A 21,012-nucleotide genomic window follows, 5' to 3' on the forward strand; every position below is an offset into this window, starting at 1 on the left:
GAATAACTCAAAACATGGTTAATAATGTTTTTTCGTTATGAGATGCAAAGTGATGTGTCCCTTCCAGACAGTTATTATATGATCACACTTGGAAACTTGCACATTCTTTCAGAACCAAGGAGTGCCAAAACAGACAAAGTGCAGTAAAAATGGTTAATACCTTTATTGGGTATTTCAGGTGAAAGACTGTTTCCTTAAAAAGGTGGAGTGCTGCAGTACTTGGCACATACTTAACAGCAGGCCTTGGTAGAATACTGAGGAATTGGTAATGTGATACAAATGGATATAAAAAAGAGTTAAATGGTAAACTTAATGAGTAGAAAATTTAGACTGACTAGTATGATTTGTTAGCTTGAAGGCTACTGTAGCCTTTGGGAAAAAAATATGGTAGGTCACTCAGTGTTAGTCATCTTTTAAGTGGACACAAGATTTTAATTTACAGTGGGAATAATTTCACAGAATGACCATATCAGGGATCATCGTCTTACTTCTCAAAGAGGGGAAAAATGAGTAATAAAGGTGGAAACATACACATCACTCTTGTTTGCTTGTCACTAGAAAAATTAATTAATAGAAGAACTTTCCCTGGTCTTAAGACAACAACCCTATGTGTGGGTTTTGGGGATAAAGAATGATTGGAAAGGCAACATAATAACACAAGATATTTAAGGTAGAACTAAAAGAAATACAGAAATTACAGATTTTTTTTTATCTATATAATAAATTCTACCTTAACAGCCACCAGTAAATGAAAAACATTAAAGAACTAATTCTCAAAGCATTCTTCTGTATTAAGTAGTTATATCCTTATAGAAGCGGATGTTAGTTAGGAGGTTAAGATTATCCCAAATATAGTAAAAAATGTTTCAAATTAAATTTAATTGACACTTGCTAGATTCTGTAAATCGTTTTTACAAACCTGAATAAAAACTTTGTAATTTCAAAAGATTCTGCATATCTAATGAAAATTGATTCACGTTTGCTACCGAAATAGCAAATAGATTTTGCAGTCTAACATAAACATTTAATTTAGAAAATCTTGTCCCTTATGTTAAGAGAACTTAATATTTTTTGCTCGCAAATGTGATTTGGTAGTTTGAAAAAAAAAATGAAGACTTTTATAATGGAACTGTTTGCCATATACTCTTGCAAAGAACTTCCTTAAGCCCATATTGTGATATGTAGAACGTGTGCAGAGTTGTGGGTAAGATTTAGAATAATTCTAAATATATATAGTTACATCTCATTTTGATAGCTTGAAAAATTTGTTGCGAACTCTCCTCTCTTGCTGTTTTATGTTGTATTGTCTAACTGTATTTCGTCAAATAAAACTTACTAGGCACAAAGTAGAGAATACCTTTGTGGATTGTGCAGCCGTTGTGCATGTTTCAGCAGAAGCTGCTGGGTGAATTGTTTACAGTGGGTCGCTATTTCCTTGGAAACTTTCATTAAGACAAGTTAATGGGCTTACATTATTATTTGCGATGTGCTTGGTCAAGTATCAAGAGAGACATTAGTTTTAACAACTCAATGCTTACAAGTGATTAAAAAATCACTTCTGATACTTTTATAGCTTTTTGTGGATTGAGCTGTAAGCAAGTAAAATGTTTTTCAAGCATGTTTTTCTTGATTTTCATTGAAAGTGAAAGAATGAGTATTTTGGCTGATGACTTTAAATCAGAGCATCTAATAGCCTCCAAACCAAAAAAAAGTTTACCCGTCTCCTATCCATTTAGCATGTGCTAAGTGAAATTACTAGGTCTGACATATAGTGAGTGTCTATGTATACCAGAGAGGTTTAATCTCTGCCGTGAAGATCTTTAGCCTAAAAAAACAAGTGTGTCGTTATATTGATTAGAGTATGGCTGCTCTGAGACACAACACTGTATGTACATGTCTAGTGGTAGGCAGTATGGATCATTTGGAACGTGCTTTAGATTATTTTTGCAAATTGGATGCTTTAAAATGTCAAAAATAAACATAGTATGAAGATTTTAATCTGAGGCCTCTCCCCATAGTAATGAAATACTCTATTATTTTCAAAATTTGGAGTGGGTTGTTTGTTTGTTTTTTGAGAATTAGCAACTTTCAAAGGTGGGCAACAAATTAATTCACTTGGTCTAATTAGATGTGAAACTGTTGTTGAATGTAATTTTAAATGGGGCTTGTGACTTGTTTAAAACACCGTCTGCTTATTGGAGCAACTCTTTCTTTTAGATGAATTCATGTATGTACTAGATCCTTTTGTATTCTTATTCATGACAGCATTTCCAATTAATAGACTGCACAGCATAGATAGTGTTGACAGAATTGAGTCCTTCTGAGTTAGTAGGTGAAATCCTAGCCTCACTGAAGTCAATAAATTTTTTTTAAATTACTTTGAAGGGTCAAAATTTTATCCTAGGTTTCTTTCATTTTCTTTTTGTCTGTGAATAACATTTGTCCAATTTTGTAATTCTGTTTTTTTAATCTTTAATTGTATTTGTAGCAGAATTTTTTTCACTATGCAGTATGTCAATCAGTGTTTTGAATTTAACAGTGACCTCTTCAAAATAGAAGATTGAAATTACTTGGGTAATTAACTTTTTTCTGGTTTTGCTTTAAGAATAGACCTATTCCCCCCGCTCTTCCTCATTGTTTAATAGATGCAATTGATATTCAGGTTCTGTAGGTAGACTTGAAGTTCAGAGTCCAAGTCTTCTATTGACCAATCTGGCTGCTTCTTAGTAATAGCTTTTTACATATAATGTGAATACATTAAAAAAAGCTATTGTGGATAGCACATGACCAAGCCATCTTCCAGGGCAATGAAAAAAACCTTGCATTATTTCTTAATATATTAAAGAAGGGAGCATATGTCTTTCCTAAATAAACATAAAAAATAAATGTTATATATGCAAAAATTAAGTTAAAGACAGAACAGGATTACCAAGACAAACAGTCATAATTTTGTGAAAGGTAGAATTACTGATAGTGTCTTTTCCTTTTGCCCTTTCCCCATTGCCATCTTTTGCCCCGTGTTCTTAGTTGTTCCCATTCTCTGCCTTCACAAATTTAAGATTCAAGCTTTCATGTCTTTAATCTCTCTGCCACAGCAGGTCCCTCTTTCCCTGACCAGTTTCTCATCTGGCTTCAGGCTGAAATAGCCATGCGCTGAGTTTTAGTCTCCTGTCAATCTCCTAGACGTGTTCTAGTCTCCCCATTGCCTTTCCCCATCTTCCACACTAGGTTTTGCTGGCCTTTCTCCCAGTCTAAACCCCTCAGATTGACTGAAGTCTATAGGAGACAATACTGAGAATCAGTATCAGTTCTTCACTGGAATTACTTGGTGCCCCCAAAATTTATCAGCAGGTTCAGGGGAAAATCCTGCTCATTCCCAGTAGCATTGGGCTGGATCATGGCCGGCTGTCATCACATCTTTGAAGAAATCAATCAACTTGATTCACAGAGTCTTAGGAAAATGATGGCTTCTTCAACTCTCCAAAATAGTGTGTAAGTGCTTGAGAAACATCCACCTTAGCAAATGTTTTTGTCTCCACTACTGCAACCATTCTTTCATTGCAAATGTTGAAGGTGCAGACAAATAAGTTGTATAGTTAGGGGTGCAGCTCTCAATCTTTATTGCATTCAGTGACATCTAGTATTTATGCATTTTTTATTATTACATTCATCTGAGAGAGTGCAATGTTTTTCCTGTTCTGTTGTTTTTTCACTTGTTGATTGATTTGATTTTTTGTTTGTTTTTTTTTTTCCCAATAAAAGACATTTATTTGCTTTGGTTTTTGTTCAGATTGATTTTAAATTGGTTGGTTTTATAGCTAATCAAATCATAATCAAGTCCTTGGTGCTGTCATATGTTAGTATCTGAAAGACATGGTGACATTCGACACCACCCTACATATCATGTTATATATTTCACTGCATGGGGGAGAGGATGCAAGCCTATTTCTGCATGTTGTGTGACCAGTAATCCCTGTCTGCAGCATACCGTCATTTAACTCTCCCCACTTCTTCTTCCTATCTTAAGGACTTTTAAAATTTTTCTTATTTTTATCCTATTTTGATTACCTCTTATCTGTATAAACAGGGATCCATTCCCCCCTATAATAAACTTGCATGTACCTCCATTAAAAAAAACAACAAAACAACAACAAAAAAACCAACCAAAACCAACACGCAACAAAAAACTCCAAGGAAGTTATCTTTTCTACTGCCTTTAGTTTTAGGTGTTTATTACAGACATTGAGTTCTCACTCTGAAGTATTTTTACTGTTCATACCTTCTGACAGTTAATGGTTTTGACTACAGCTTGTTCGTGTTATATTTTCTCACACAGTCCTCAGCTGTCTTAGAAAGAAAAAGATGGATCTAGGATTGCCTTTTTCCTAGCATTATTGCTACTTTATTTTAATTGATAGCATGGGTACAACAGTGACTGTTGAAGCTGAGCTTTGTATTGCTCCTCCGCTTCAGTCTGCTGAGTAAGAAAAGTGTTTTTCATGACAGCGCTTCTGGTTTGAAGCTCTTATGGCAGAAATCCTGGGGAAGACACTTGTGCAGGCTGGGAGCCAACCACTCCTTCCATCTTCAGCAGAGATACTAAAGCCTAAAAAGATGCTCTTTTGTTTTTACATGCATTGACTATTTTAGATTTTCCTAAAGCTTCCATTTGACTTTGTTTACGGAGTTAAAATACTTTTTGAATTCAGCCTTTATATTCACTGTCAGTGAACCTGTTCATATGTGACAAATGGGAAGATTAACAGGCTGGAACACCTACCAGGACCTACCCGTCTGCTTCAGTGTGGCTGCAGTAGCTTAAACTGCATTTGCACACAGCTGTGTGCCAGCAGCACATGCAGATAGATGTACCCAGTCTTACTGTAATTTAACTCTTCCGGTGACTAGCGGTGAAGCTATTCATAACGCACTCCTAGTTGTGGGCTAGGGGACTCCCCTGTCAAATGAAGCCTGCCCATGTTACTGCATTCACAGCAGCTGAATTTAGTTAGCTCAGGTTGGTCTACGGGTGGTGCAGTCATGCATCTGACTGCAAGGTAGGAAAACAATAAAAGTGAAAGAAACCTTGTGTATCTTGGTTGGACTGTATTATCTAGTGGCCAAAGAACTTGGTGTACTTCCAAAATCACATTCACTTCATCGTTTTGCTGCAGTCCCGTACTGGCCAGTCTGTCTCCTGCCTGGTGATCTCTTGCTTCGTGTCCTCAGATCAGATTTTCTGGAAGTGGCAGTGGTCAGGAGGAGAATGCAGCAATGAAAGCTGCAGATATCAACCAGAAAATCCTTTGTTCCCTACCTCTATATAAGCCTAGATAGTATTTATGATACTGCAGGCCAGCCTGGGGCAAGGTTCCTTGAAGAGCTTAGTAATAACATAGATTCCTTTGCGTATATGGAAATTGAAGAATTCTAGGTTAGTATGTTTAGATGTGAGTCATAGTTCTGAGTAGTTTTATTGGAAGAAGAGTAATGAAAAAGAATGCATTACGTGGAACTAGAATAAAGTTAACACGGTTGCCAGCTTTTGGTGGGTACTTTTGCAGACTGAGTAAAACTGTGTACTTGGTCTTAGCAAGATAACAGCTGTGTTGCACGCTGACAATGTCTGGTTGAAACAGCTAAAGAGAAGCCATTGAATATCTTGAGTGGAGGCAGGAGCTGTCTTGGTGACTGGCCCAGCCTCTCCTCTTTTTGGTTCAACTAAAGCTGCTAAAGCTCCTACTTAAGCACCACTTCAGGTCCTGAGACCTTTGTTCCCTCCTTTTGAAAACGGTAATATCTGCCTGACCTGCATGGTTTTGTGGTTCAGATTTTGTGATTTGTTTGCTGAATTAATTTTAACTCAGATCAGTTCCCTTGTCTGGTTTCTAACATGGGGGAGGGAGGGATGGAGGTTTTTTTTCCTTCTGTTGGTAGCATTGATTTGCAGTTTTGTATAAATAGGGTGTAAGGCATGGGATCAGAACTTCTTACGCTGGTTTTGGCGCTGAAGTCAACATATTGCATAACTAATGCTCTCATTTCAAACCATATGTGCCATATAAATATGTAACTTGCTTAGCATACCTTGAGTTGTGTAACATTCTACACACCTTAAATCAGAGGTACTCTTAATGGGATTAGATGCAATCATAACTGAATTACTGTGGTGTGATAGTGGATTTAGGGGTTTATTCCTCTTAGTCCTGTCTGAGTATGTTAATGAAACAGAAAGCTGGTTTCAGATGAAAAGAAAAAGGCATGTCTGATATTTTCTTTCAGATGTTCTTAAGCTCCAGCACGTATCCTGAGATTCATGGTTATTTGCATGCAAAGGAGCAGGGAAAAAAATCATGGAAAAAATTGTACTTTCTTTTGAGAAGATCTGGCCTTTATTTTTCCACTAAAGGTACATCTAAGGTAAGGGAAGGAAAAAAAAAAAGAATGAGAGAACTATAAAGTTAGAGCAAATGTGTATGTATTTATCATTTGTTGTAATAATAACCAAAATTTGAATTTCAACTTACAGTGGTAAAAAGGAAAAAAAATCTATTTATTATAGATAAAATCTAGAAAGATATTAAGATATAAAATTGGGAAAGTACTGTCTTAGAAACAGTAGTTGCTTTTTGCCTGATAACTTTGCTTCATTCTGGTTGATATTTTTACAATCAGTTAACAGAGTACCCTTTTAAAATGAATTTTCAAATAGTAGTTAAAGTTCTGAAGTATAAGTAGATGCTCTGAAAAGTGGACTTCATTATCTAAAATAAACAAAAAACCTGTGTATAAAAGGATTTTATAGGAAGGTTTCAAGAGTTCTCGAATTTTGTCATTTTACTAGTTCAACTTTTTGATGGCAGTACTTTAAACCTGATTATGTTAAACAGGATACATTGCAGTTGAGACACCTTTTATATAAACCACTTAAACCAACGTTTTTTCTTGTTCTGAATTTTCTCTGTTAACTGCCAGAGTATTCATTGAACTGTTTTGTATCCTTCAGCAAATTTCTTTTGTTTGCTTCCTTGACTTAATTAACCTTAGAGGATGGGGATAATGGTTAGAAATAGTACCAGACAGTAATTATTGCAGTATGTTGTTTTTCAGATTATGAAAGTATATTTTATTTTGATGTTTGAAATGCATACTGCTCTCAAAACTTGACTCCTACTCTAATATTATTGTGGCTTGAATGTAGTGGATGTTTTCCCAGAAATGATATCACTTGTACTTTGTTTTTTCTCCCTCTCTGGAAGAATGAACTCTTTGACTAGTTTGAGGTGTTTTTTCTCTGCATTATAAAATTAACGTTGAGTTGTCTCTTTCTAGATTTCATGATGTCACTGTTAAAACTGCAGTATGTAAGACTGTATTTTGGAACAGGATAACTACTATACTCTTCTGAGTTTCTTATCTGGAGAGGCTGGCTAAAAATACTCTAACTGTATTACATTGCTCTTCTTTTTAGGAGCCAAGGCATCTGCAGTTTTTCTGTGAATTCAGCAATAGTGATATGTACATGTCTTTGACAGGCAAAAAGATTTCTGGAGCACCAACAAACTATGGATTCTGCTTTAAGGTACAAGCTTATTATTCTGATATATATTAAAGCAAGCCACAGTTTTTAGGTAAGCTTAAGTTTCTTTAAGGTTTTTGAAAACAATATTCAGCTGTCTATTATAAAATAGGAGAATTAGTGGCTTTTATTTCAACAGGTATTATCTTCAAGATATGCATTAATGCTAAAAAAATGTGCTGTGGCCTTCTAGCCTAACAAATCAGGAGGAACCAGAGACCTGAAACAGCTCTGTGCAGATGATGAACAAAGTAGGACCTGTTGGATGACAGCAGTTAGGTTGCTTAAGGTAATTTTTCTGTGTTGAGTTAACTTCTTGCTTAAGCTTATGTCGTGGTTTGACCCCAGCCAGCAACTAAGCACCACACAGCTGCTCGCTCACTCCCCTGCAGTGGGATGAGGGAGAGAATCAGAACAATAAAAGTGAGAAAACTCGTGGGTTGAGATAAAGACAGTTTAATAGGTAAAGCAAAAGCCATGCAGACAAGCAAAGCAAAATAAGGAATTCATTCACTACTTCCCATGGGCAGGCAGGTGTTCAGCCATCTCCAGGAAAGCAGGGCTCCATCACGCGTAACGGTTACTTGGGAAGACAAACGCCATCACTCTGAACATCCCCCCCCTTCCTTCTTCTTCCCCCAGCTTTACATGCTGAGCATGACATCCTATGGTATGGAATATCCCTTTGGTCAGTTGGGGTCAGCTGTCCCGGCTGTGTCCCCTCCCAGCTTCTTGTGCACCCCCAGCCTACTCGCTGGTGGGGTGGGGTGAGAAGCAGAAAAGGCCTTGACTCTGTGTAAGCACTGCTCAGCAGTAACTGAAACATCCCTGTATTATCAACACTGTTTTCAGCACAAATCCAAAACTTAGCCCCATAGTAGCTACTTTGAAGAAAATTAACTATACCCCAGCCAAAACCAGCACAGTTTACTATGTGAAATTTTGATACTGTGGGGTAGAGAAGTAACATAATTCTAGGTTCTCATGCAATAGCAGTATTAATTTCGTACTCTGAAAGCTTATTTTTCTTCCTCCCAACAAAAAGAGAGAGACTAAATTACTGGAATCATTGTAGGGGATGGGATGATGTCTTGAAGCCTCAGTCCTGCAAATACTTAACATTAAGTGTATGCTTATATGTAACTATGTTGAATTCAGTGAGATTGTTGAGTAATGTTGAACAAAGTGACAAGAATACACAAGAAGGGAACTTTAATATGTTTTTAAAATATGTCTGTGTGTGACAAAATAGGAATAAGTCAGTTGGTGTATTAAATGGGTAGTATTTAATGCAGAGTGTACATTTATAAAGGCAGCAGCCACAATGATGATGATGTGCATTTCCTTATCCTAACAGCATTGGTCCCTGGTTTTTAATGGCAAAGAAAAGCATGTCTTATCTTCTACATCTGGAAAAAAAATTTACTTGGCTTAGGTTTATAATTTAAAATGCTAACCATGTTATTTTCTGGTTTTAGTATGGGATGCAGCTGTATCAGAATTACATGCAACCATATCAAGGTAGAAGTGGCTGCAGCCCTTTGAATATAACTCCTATGGTATGTCCCACAGTAGCTCCATGAATAAATACATTGTTTTTGCCATCATGCTATTCTTAAGTAACTTGTGTCAGTTGTACTGCTGACCTGATCCTGCAAATCTTTGCATGTGCGAATGCTTGCCGAAATCTTTAGGGCTGTCAGGGTTGACTAGAGAGCTAATTAATTTATTTACTTGCTTAATACAAACTGGGTAGTTCAGACCAGTTAACAGGCTTTTTCCCTTTGTCAAACCTCCAGTATTTTGGGAGTTCATTGGCTTATTATCACTGTCAAACAGAATGGAAAGAGGATTTTGAAGACAGAGCAGCAGAACTATAAATGCATTAAAAAAGAAGCAAAGTGTTTAAGGTTACACATGCTGTAAATGATGAATAAGAAAGCTATAACAAATCCTTTTCAGTATACAGTAATACTTCCATTTTATTTTTTTAAAATATAAAATATTAAGTACTTGAGATTAATTTCAGCTGGTGTAATACAGACTGGACTTCAGAGGAACACCATAATTTGGCAGAACTGGGTTTTGGAGGAACAACAGCCTATACTAGATGCTTTGTCCGTCTCCTCAGTCAGATAGTTGGGATTGGATCAGGTTGTCCTTTTCTTTAATATCTTATGTTATCCCAGTTCTTTATGAGTCATTTCATTTCAGACTTTTTCATGATTTATATCACTTTTTTGGTTTTTGTTGGCTAAATTCGGTAAAAATTACTTGTTGCCAGGACTTGTGACAGTGATTTTATGGTGGATTTTTTGAGCTTTTATTACAGTTCTTGCTGTTAAAATGCCTAAAATGTGCATTTGCTATTATAGGTATTCACAAAAACAGTTTTCAGTGATATTGCTAATAAGCATGGCTGCAAAACTGTGCTTAATACACTGACTGTGTCTTTACTTTCTGATATGTGAAGCTGTTTCAACAGCCAGCTACTGCTTTTATAACAGATCTGGGAGCCATTACTGATTCTCTCTCCTCTTACACTGTTGTGTGCATTTTAGCTCATGTAGCTTCTAACGCAGGCAGAATCTGTAACCAGTATTAAGCATGGCACTGTTTTTCTACTTGTGTATAATTCATGAATTAAACAGCAAATTGGATAAACTTGGGAACTAAGTGCACAAGCTAATGAACATACTTCATAGGGAAACCACTTCCACGTTTCACATTCCTCAGTAACTCACAACCATGTCAGCTAGAAGGAGTTCCCTCCACTCTCCTAGAGGCAAACATTTTATCTTATTTTGCCCTTGGTTTTTCACTTTTGCAAAGTTTTTTACAGATTACAGTTACTCAGGCAGACCTTAGGCTACAGTGTCAAGAATTACGGTGAACTACAGAATTGCTGTCTTCCATTTCTAGTTATATTCATGTTTGTAACCGAACAGGAACAAAACAGAGCTGCTTTGGTTTTGGACTGGGAAGCTTCACTACCCCTACAGAAATCTGGGCCTCCTGTGTTCCAGATGTTACTTTAACTTACAGAATGCTAGAATGTTCTTTTAATTATTTGATATTCCAGTGCCTGCCAACATTTGAGCCACTACGATCCATATTAAACTTGATTTTGTAAACCTTGGTTTCTAAGAAGTATTCTGGTGAATTTTAAGACTGTTTTGTCAAACTTCTATGCTTTTTATTCTATTGTTACAAACGTGATCTTCACTGGGAGAAAAATAACAAGCATTTTTTTATGACAGATCCTACAGTTGTTGAGTCTGTGATAAGAGTTAGAAGGGATGTATTAAAATAGAAGTTAAACTCTATAGAAATAACTGTTTTCAATGCTTAAATCTGGTAAACTTAGAGTAAAAGTTTATATAGAAATTATATAAATTTATGACATATTTATAATAAAATATTTCAAATCTTTGTTAATTTGATGGTTATGTATGAGAAGTTTGGATTTTATCTTTTTTCTGTTATTTGGTGTCATGGTTTAACCCCAGCCGGCAACTAAGCACCACGCAGCCATTCGCTCACTTCCCCCGCCCAGTGGGAGGGGGGAGAGAACCGAAAAAAAATAAAACTCGTGGGTTGAGATAAAGACAGTTTAATAGGACAGAAAAAGAAGAAAATAATAATAATGATAATAATAATAATGAAATGACAATAATACTAAAAGAATTAGAATATACAAAACAAGTGATGCGCAATGCAATTGCTCACCACTCGCCAACCGATGCCCAGTTAGTTCCTGAGCAGCGGTCTGCCCCTCCCAGCCAACTCCCTCCAGTTTATATACTGGGCATGATGTCATATGGTATGGAATATCCCTTTGGCCAGTTTGGGTCAGCTGTGCTGGCTGTGTCCCCTCCCAGCTTCTTGTGCCCCTCCAGCCTTCTTGCTGGCTGGGCATGAGAAGCTGAAAAATCCTTGACTTAGTAGAAACACTACTTAGCAACAACTAAAAACATCAGTGTGTTATCAACATGATTCTCATAGTAAATCCAAAACACAACACTATACCAGCTACTAGGAAGAAAATTAACTCTATCCCAGCTGAAACCAGGACACTTGGACAACTTAGTAACAGTTTCCTGACTTGTTTTGACATGCAAAGGGCTACTTCTAGTTAAAAATATAAATAGAGTTTATGGTAAAGCAATGTATTTCTCATCCGTTGCAGTAACGCAAAAAGATGATCTGTCCTGCCAGACTGTAAAATTGAGCTTTGCAGCAGCATACTGGAATTACAAATGCTCCCTAGGGTAAAATGAGTTTGGCTCTGATGGGAAACACTGCAAATACTTGAAACACCACTTACAAAACGTAATGTTTTCTCAGAAGCTCACTTTTAAATGATGGATCTTTTGAAAAATGAACAAACTGAATTTATTTTTCTTTGTTGCAGAGAAGCATTTCAGAAAATTCTTTAGTAGCAATGGATTTCTCAGGAGACAGAAGCAGAATTATAGAAAATCCAACAGAAGCCCTTTCAGTTGCAGTTGAAGAAGGATTAGCATGGCGGGTATAAACACCTTTGCTTTATCAGAATAGTATTTTCTGATTTTTTTTTTTTTAAACAAAAAAGCTTTGAAATCATGTTTTTACTTCTCTCTCATACAGAGGAGAGGGTGTCTACGACTCAACTCACATGGTAGTCCTATTGCCATGTCTGACATGGGTATGTGTGAGTTAATTCATTGCCAGAGAAATGCAATAGCTGGTTCTTTCAATAAAGGCAAAATGTTTTTTTAAGATGTTTATTTCTACAGCTATACACAGATCTCAGTCATGGTTTCATCATAAAATCTCTAGAGAAGAGGCTCAGAGACTTATTTTACAGCATGGACTTGTAGATGGGTAAGTTAATTCTGTACATAACTCTTCTGAGACGCATTTCTAGTCAACAACTGCTATTTTAATGTACTTCTTATTGGGGGGGGAGATGGAGGAAGGAAGATTTTGCACTTACCTAATAGAAATAAAAATTGTTTTGTATAGGGCTATCTGGGGATCAGTTGGTTTCTATTTTATATCTTTTGGAAGCAATAAAGTGGTGATCTAACACTTCGATTCTGTCACTGACAGATTACTTATGTCCGCTCAGAGCCAGGCACTTGAGCTCTGTATTTGCACAATATTCTCTGGGAACTGTCAACTTTGGCACCAGTGTCTTTTGTATCTCTTATTAGTGATGAAAGAATGAAAGAAAGCCTGAAAACATTATTCTAAGATGAACAGTGCAGGGACAGCCATTGAAAAAAGTGTGTTTTTCCTCATGAAATGACTAAAAATCATATTATCCCTTAATGGTAAACAATAAACATTAGGATAAGATTTTTATTTTTCTGTCATTTAAATATTAGTTTAAAAAAATGACAAAGGAAGTAGGTATTTTATGTTCAAATGCTCCTGTTTTTCATTTCTGTTTTTTTATCCTTACTCTTGTATTAAATGTAAACTTGGGCCTCCTTCATTCAACAAGTAACTCCATAAAACTCTTAAGTTTCTCTGAGTCTGTTTCCAGTTAGGTACCTGTAACGTCAGATTACTGGTTAAATTCCTTCAGTTTTAGATTAAGTATGTTGTAATACTATTTTCTACATCTGCAGAAAGGGCTCTAGGAAAAAAAAAAGTGATGGGAAGGAAAGGAAGACAAAAATAGTCATACTCAGCAAGGATGGCTAATTGGACTTCCTCTTTTGTATCTTTTCTTCTTTTTTTAATTTCAGGAGTCCTGTTTTTAAGCCTGGCTAAGTACAGAAACTGCTTCTGTACACTGCATTCATTTTTGCATTTGTCACATGAGAGGGACGGGACATAGGGGTGAACCCAACATGTATTTTTGAGCAGTATGTCATTCTAGGGCTGATGAATGTTCCAGTGTATTTCAGTGGGTACGCATACATACTGTTAAACGAAACCCAGTAGATTTGGCAAGTAAAGAGCAATGGTGTTTGAGATGAGAAAGTGAATACCTTGCTACCATTAGTTTAATATAGTGTTGTTTATGTTATATTCTTGGATCTATTCATAGATGTGCATTGCAGTTTTGGTGAGGATGATACTCTTGCATGGACTGTCCAGAATTGATTGGACATGGTAGTATGAGCGCTCATATGCTGTCAGATACATATTCAGGAGTTACAATGAAGTCATGAATACATTACAGCATGTGAGAAATGCTGTGCTTTTTGATGGGCTGAAAGAATGAATTATCACCAGAAATACAGAAGTTTTTTATGGGAATAACAAGATTTTAGTTTCTGGGGGTGGGGGGCGGGGACAGAGAAAATAATCCATGTTGAGCCTTTTAAGGTGATCCCAAGCAGAGAGATCTCCTGCATATATGACAGAGGTCATAGGGCCTCTGTAATACCGTATGTACCAACAAATATGCTGTTCATGATGGCTTATAGAAGATAAAGGGACTATTATATAAAGGATCTACAGTAGTCTCAGTATTAGGGTAACCCAATAACAGAATTAGGGACAGCAACAATCTTAAGGTGTGCTGTGAAGGAATAAAGTTTTTTGATCTACTGTTCTGGTGTAAAACCAACTTTCTTAAAGAAGTTTATGCAGCAATATTGTAGATTTCATACTTTACCCCCTAACAGACATTTGAAGACTTTTCAGTGATAAATGGTTGACAAGATTGCAAACTGATTGGCATCTGATTGATGAATGGGATAATAGCATTACCAAAGGGCCCATGACAAAAATGCAACTGGTCATTCAGAGAATTCCTTATAAGTTTATGAAGGAGTAGTTGTTTGGAGTCATCCAGCATGTCTAAAAAGCTCCCTTCCAACCAACATTTCTAAGATTCTGTGAACTACAACCCTTTCTTCATAATAAAGTTTTTAAAGGTTCTTTGACAACTAAAGTAGCTCTATTGTGATAAGGTTAGAAAAGAGTAAAGACCTTTTTATGTGAAGGAGAACAAATGTTGCTTATCTTTGCTGTTAAAACAAGGAAAAAAGTAAGAAAATGGACTTTAAAAGAACTGGTGAATGGGAACATAAATCCTAATCAACCTGTATTTTCTTTCCTACCCAATGTGATTACTTAGTGTGTTGTTTAATGTGGATCCCAGTATTTGGGTGTAGAGACCCCATTTTGGATATCTGCAAAGTGGCACATTCTCATAGTGTCATTTTTCTGAATAAAATAAAATGCCAGTCCTTAATGACAAACATATAAAAGATTTAAGTTTATGCAAGGGATCTAGCTAACTGCTCTGAAAAATTTCGTTCATGTCCTGGAGAGGGTGAAAAGGCCACTAGGTGGTGAGAGAGAGCTTGTTAGGAGAGCCTGAGTCTATTGAGAAGTCTTATTTGTCCTTATACTTGCCGTCTGCTCTTACAAGCCGTATGCTGAGTTGGCAATTACCCTCTTTAATAACTGAATTAGTATCAGAGCTCCGAATTAGACTGGATGGGGATTTTGATAGAAATGTTAATGATTATGGGCTTGATTCAATGAAAGCTGTCTCTTATTGGTAATCATTGTTTGCCTGTACTAGATTATCCTACCAGGATTATGGCAAAATTATGTCTGTCCATAACCTGGCTGGAATAAGTTATCAGTGAACTAGTTGCAGTGACACTGTTGGCCATTGAGAGTGTTGTGATTTGAATAATGATGCCATAAAGTGAGCAGAGTGTAGCTCTGTCTCAGTGGGAATTTTGCCGATGTGCAGAAGTGAGTGTGCATTTATGAATATTGGTCAGATGTGAAAATAATTTTGGTATGTCTTGCATTACCTTTTCTGTAAACTTCCTGTTGAACTACCTTTTGAATTTTCCCTATAACGCTTGTGATTTGGGTAACTGTCAAGAGTCCAAAGAAAAATTTTGTTCAAAGCACAAACTTTGAGGGTGGTTTTCTGTCTGAAGAGATGCATTGTAATTCTATGCAGTGTGAAAACTAACGCCTACAGTGTCATTCATTCTGAGAATGCGTATTTTTCACATAATAGACAAGGTGAAGAAGAATTTAAGAAAAAGTATTTCCAGTGACACATTTGCAAAGAAATACTGATTAAAAGCATAACTTACATAATTAATATTATTTTTGGTTTTCACTAATACTTACTGTAATGAATTTACAACAGTTTTAACTGGATGTTTACAAAAGGCTTTCCAGAGTGATCTTACTGTGAAAATTTTCAATCTCTTTTAGGGTATTCCTGGTACGTGATAGCCAAAGTAACCCCAAAACATTTGTATTGTCATTGAGTCATGGATTAAAAATAAAGCATTTTCAAATTGTACCAGTAAGTAAATTTTTCAGTCTATCTATACAGTTGTAAAACAAAACAATTGAATAATTGTGATGGAATAGTGATGGATTTTTTTTTCTTTTGCTGTTATATGGAAGATGTAAACATAATACCTGCATCACTAAAAATAATTAGTATTCTTGAGTACAGTTGAACATTTTTGAGCTTTGCTGTTTGATTTGTTATAAAGCTTGACTAGTATTATGAAATCCTAAAAAGTGTTTTGAAAAAGTAGACAAATCTATTTGAACTGGAATAGGAGCAACCCTGATGGCATGAAAATCATGTATTAATAAAGGTCATATTGCCTTTTCATTTTTCAATATGTGCACAATTTCTTTTGAGTCATCTGTTCAGGTGGACTGCCTGCAACGTACGTGTGTGTGTGTGTGTGTGTGTATCTCACTGACTCACCTGTTCAGGATAGTTTCAGTATTTGGAGTCAAACATTTTTTGCTGACTTCTTTTCTTGATTCATGTTATTGTGGTATATTCATGTCCGAGTCTTCTTCAGGGGGACAATTTTAGCAAAAAATTGATATCCTTATTTAGTCCAGCTACTCATAGGTAAGCTGAAATTTCCTAAATTGAAATAAAATTTCCATCAGTTTTCATTGAAGATATCATGCAATTCTCCTGCCAGAATGGCCAGCTCTCCCCATCACTTCCACTCTCTCCAGAGGTCGTTTATGTTCTTTTCTTTACAGGCTGCTTCTGTTGAGATGAGAAACACTTTAGCATTATGTGTTTTAGCCACAGATGCTTGACATAACTGAGCAAATCTATAGCTTTTTCTTCTCTCTTCATAAGAACCTTTCCTCCAGACCACATAATACTCTAGCCTCCATGTTTCTTCCTACTGAAGTTTCTCGGAGATTCTGCTGTTTCTAAGTAGAAATGAGTGTAGTGGCATTTTTTTTGTTTCTGATCTGGTGATCCACTATGATCATTCACCAAAGTTCTGTATGCCTTACCTAGGGCTTGTAGCTGATATCCTCCCCTAAAAAAGTTCCTGTAGAATAAAACTGAAGCATTATTTGGGAGGAGGAAAGGAGTGAATCAATGGTAGTTGAAAGAATTGCCCAGGGTTTTCGTTGTGTTTAGGTATAAACAATGGAGGAGTCCTTCAACCAAAAGTGATAGCTGTGCCCTGGATCCCATGCAAGCATCAGCGTATGCTCTGTGATTAGAATCCCAGGTGTAAGACCTGTGTGCTTCTATTGACTGTGGTCGCTTCTAGTATTTACTTTGGGATAACTGTTGTGTGGTTTAGAAAACCTTCTGAACTCTGTACAAATACTGTATGATTCTGCTTCGTTGGGATGTCTTTTAACTCTCAAATTTGAGAGACCACTTTTTCTTTCCCTATCAGGAAACAGACCCTCTCTTCTCTAAGAGCAGATGTAGCAGGAAGCTGCAGTTATCTTCAGTTTCCTCTGAGCTGGATGATTCTCCTCTTCCCTTCAAAAAAATTATCCAGTCAATTCTAATGTTCTTCTGCAGATGTAAGCAGTGCATGTGAGGAATTAATCATATACACGCATGCTAAAACCTTGCTGTCCTGTTGTAGGATCTTTGGAGGAACCAGGAATTCTTTGTTTTGACACAGATTTTCTACAGACTTGGGTCAGTTTTTCCATGCTGATGGTCTAGAAGACCTGTACCACTTCAGTGCAAAACCTGTCTTATTTGAAGGAAATTTTTTTTGATTGTTTTTAAAGTAAGGCAATTTATCCTATGCTAGTTACCAGAAAAAATAAATCTGTAATGAGAACAACTTAATCCAGAGAGAGAATGTGAATATGGAGACTGTTAGTTCCCCAAACATAGGCATTTTTCAATTCCTTTCTGTTATTTAATGTCCAGTTGCATTCAGTACCCTCATGCCATTCTCAATACCTTGACTTACTGCATGCTCAGTTTTTGCTAGAACAATACTCTTTAAGGAGTTCAGAAAAGTATTTTTTGAGGGGGGAAAAGTTTTGCTTCCAGTTGCTGCTGATCTTCTAAATGAAGTTATCACTTTCTAAGAAACAAGGCATGTAGTGTTTACTGCAGTAAGTTGGTAGCTTATTAGTTGGAGATCAAGGTTACCTTTTTGAACTTCAGATCCTAGTGTTCTTCTGAACTCTTGCCTTTTTCTAGTCATTGGGAAGTGAAGATAAACTTTCCTACTAAATGTAAATAAATAAATGACATTAGAAGGTCTTTTTACGAGTAAACATCATTCAGTCTCTAAATGAATTATTTTTCTCTTACATTTTAGGTTGCTTCAGGTTATACTGCATTTAAAAATGTCTCCTTTCAGATAGGGCATGCAGCCTGCCAATTCAAGCTTCCCCCGCATTAACATTGGTAACATGTGCAATAGGTATTGCAGGTGGGTGGCATGGAATTGATTGTAAAAAGTTGAAAAGAAAACCTTTGGGATACATATGGGATCCCATACTGTGAAAGCTAGAGAACTTGGTAGCTTAAATGTATGTTTCAGCCTTACTACTCTGAGGTGATACAAGTTAACTTCAGTGTAGTCTGTCCTGAAATTAGCTGTTCTGTAGTCCACGCAAAAGAAGAAGAATTGCTATACATTTCTGGGACTGTCTTTTTCCAATAAATGTTCTCTCATAACAGCCGCCTTAGCTTGCAGAAGATGTTAGGTTCCTGGACAACATAACTTTGATGTGAGTTTTTACTTTGCAAAATATTGATTGCTTTAGAATTAGCAATCTGTCTGGTATTCACTTCAAGGTTTGGGATTAACTTGGAGGGGGAGAAATAAGCTAAAAATGAAGTCCCAGTCAAGAGACATCTGAATTCTTAACTCTTCCTTGTCTTCAGTGTGTTGGCAGGAAAATTGCATGCATAAGGAAAGTCCAATGGATGATAATCCATTTTCAGGTTCTTGGCTGGAGCACAGGGATTTACACATGTACACATTGGTAATTCCTTAACTAGCAGTGTAGTTTTGTAAATAGTTAATAAAGTAGTATTGTTAGTGCAGAAAGAATATTCCTATACTTATTTAACTGTTCTTTCCTTTTAGGCATGTACCTAACTTAAAGGTGAAGTTAACGAATACATTATTTTTCTGTTGTTTATTTTTGATCTTGCTGTGAATGATCACTGTATTTTTCCTTCTCTCAGAAGTCATAAGATTATGAATATCTTGGTCTACAAGAAGACTTCTCAAGTATTTCAATTGGGAACAAATACCATAGCAAAACAGGATTTTATTCTATCTTGTTTTTCCATTTTTACAGTTGGAAGATGATGGGAAGCTATTCTATACCCTTGATGATGGTCATACCAGATTTACGGATCTCATCCAGCTAGTGGAATTCTACCAACTTAATAAAGGAGTACTGCCTTGCAAGTTAAAACACTATTGCGCACGAATTGCTCTTTAACCAAAGCATCTGTTGTTTCATCAGAGGGAAAGGAAGATACTAGAATACTTTTTCCCCTAAAGGCAATTTGTATAGTAAGAGGGGAAAAAGCATTACATTGTAAAGATCCTACGTTTAAGCTGCAAAAAAAGTATATTCTATATAGATAAGAACTTTGCTTTTTGATTGTCACAGCGAAATTAACTTTATGGTTTTAAAAGAACTTTCTTTCCTATGTAATTCTTTAGTGTTGTCTTGGACTTCTTTGGGGTTTTTTTCAATTGAAAACAATTTAAAAAAATAATATTGTGTAACTTCTACAAAAATATAACTGAAGGGAAGATCTTTGTTCTTAGGTTGAAAATTAACTTTTTGTCTCTTCAAATGTTTCTCAATTTCTGTTCATCACATAGAAGAGTAACATTTACGGTGGTGAGGATAAGAAGCTGAACTGCGCATTTTATTTGTAAATAAAATGAATAAATATTTTGCACTATATTTTTGAATGCTACTTTGAGGATTATCATATACAAAAAGTGAAGAATCATTAAAACTACTTATAACTGATCAGTTGTATTGAGTTGTGCTATTACTGTTGTAATATTTTAAAGGATTTTTTTCTCTAATGACTAAATCTACATCTTTATACAGAGCTGGAGTGTCACTCACTTGGCTGTGATATGTATAAACATGCATAAAGTATCATGTAGTGCATAACGTGGTTTAGTGTATAGCTGCGGTCTCTAACACAGAGAGAGGGGGAGGGAGACCTGTTAAGTAGTGTGGATTGTTGCAGAGTTGGGGAGGGAATCAACTTCAATTGCCCTTAAAAAATAAAGGGAATGTTGTAATATTTACAAATTGACAGTACTTACAAATAAAGGTAAATCCAGTGAACTTTACTCTTTGCTGAAAACCTGGTGAGAGTGTATTTGCAGTCAGTTCCTAGCTTATTTTATTATTTATCACAGAACAAAAATTTCAGTATAGCTACCAGTCAGCCAGTCTTTAGAGATTACCAAACATCTAACATTCCAGCTAAAAAGAACTGTTACGGTAGACCGAGTCAAATTTTGGACTAGAAAATTAGAAATACTTTTGGTTTGTGTTTTGAAAGAGAGATGATACTGCTGCATCCTCGAACAAAGACTCGAGTGGAATGGGGCTTGGGTTGAAAGAGGCAACCCTGTCATGATGCTTTGCTGTCCAATAGGTTTGATCTTGTTACGAGGGTTCAGGACCTGGCCCTGGGTATCTTTGCTTGGGGTAAAGGCTGAAGTGCAAGGTAGTGCTTGGAGATGGGCCATCACACTGAATCCGGTCCCTTCTTCCTGTGCTTGCTTTGATTCTCTGACTGTCAGACATACCAGCTGTTCTGCTGTAGGAATTGGCGGGGAGAGAAGGTGAAGGAGGCCTGGGCAAGGGGTGGAGTAAGATAGACGCGAGGCACAGCAGCGCCAGTGTGCGTAAGCTGACAAGGTCATGTAGATGGAAGCATTAGAATAGTATGGTAACTATAGTCTATGGTTTTGTTATTGTGTCTGTGGAAGGCAATCATCATAACATAATACTGTGATACTTAATTTACTGACTTGATCCATAACGTCACTGACCTTTTCCTCTGGTATGCAAATACAGTTTTTAAAGCTCATTAAAAAAGCAACTCTTCATAACGTGTACCAAAGATGCAACATATGTGGTACCTAAGCTCATTACATTAGGAATGCCTTGTAAAACTCTTCACAGTCTAATAA

The 21,012-nt window shown here is 36.4% G+C and overlaps 1 protein-coding gene across 3 annotated transcripts in view; it reads left to right on the forward strand.

Annotated features, from left to right (window-relative positions):
* The window catches only part of GRB14 (growth factor receptor bound protein 14), a 67,333-nt gene extending 47,453 nt beyond the window's left edge, over window positions 1-19,880 (forward strand). For all 3 annotated transcript variants that reach the window (XM_050900415.1, XM_050900416.1, XM_050900417.1), the window contains 9 exons: window positions 6,283-6,420; window positions 7,472-7,582; window positions 7,773-7,868; window positions 9,058-9,138; window positions 11,994-12,110; window positions 12,209-12,266; window positions 12,358-12,445; window positions 15,773-15,866; window positions 19,133-19,880. In XM_050900415.1, coding sequence (XP_050756372.1) covers window positions 6,283-6,420; window positions 7,472-7,582; window positions 7,773-7,868; window positions 9,058-9,138; window positions 11,994-12,110; window positions 12,209-12,266; window positions 12,358-12,445; window positions 15,773-15,866; window positions 19,133-19,279 — 930 coding nt within the window. In that variant the 3' untranslated portion in view covers window positions 19,280-19,880. The remainder of the gene's footprint in view (window positions 1-6,282; window positions 6,421-7,471; window positions 7,583-7,772; window positions 7,869-9,057; window positions 9,139-11,993; window positions 12,111-12,208; window positions 12,267-12,357; window positions 12,446-15,772; window positions 15,867-19,132) is intronic.
* Window positions 19,881-21,012: the final 1,132 nt, after the last annotated feature.

This window comes from Gymnogyps californianus, chromosome 7 (genome assembly GCF_018139145.2).
Source record: "Gymnogyps californianus isolate 813 chromosome 7, ASM1813914v2, whole genome shotgun sequence".
Taxonomy (NCBI): domain Eukaryota; kingdom Metazoa; phylum Chordata; class Aves; order Accipitriformes; family Cathartidae; genus Gymnogyps; species Gymnogyps californianus.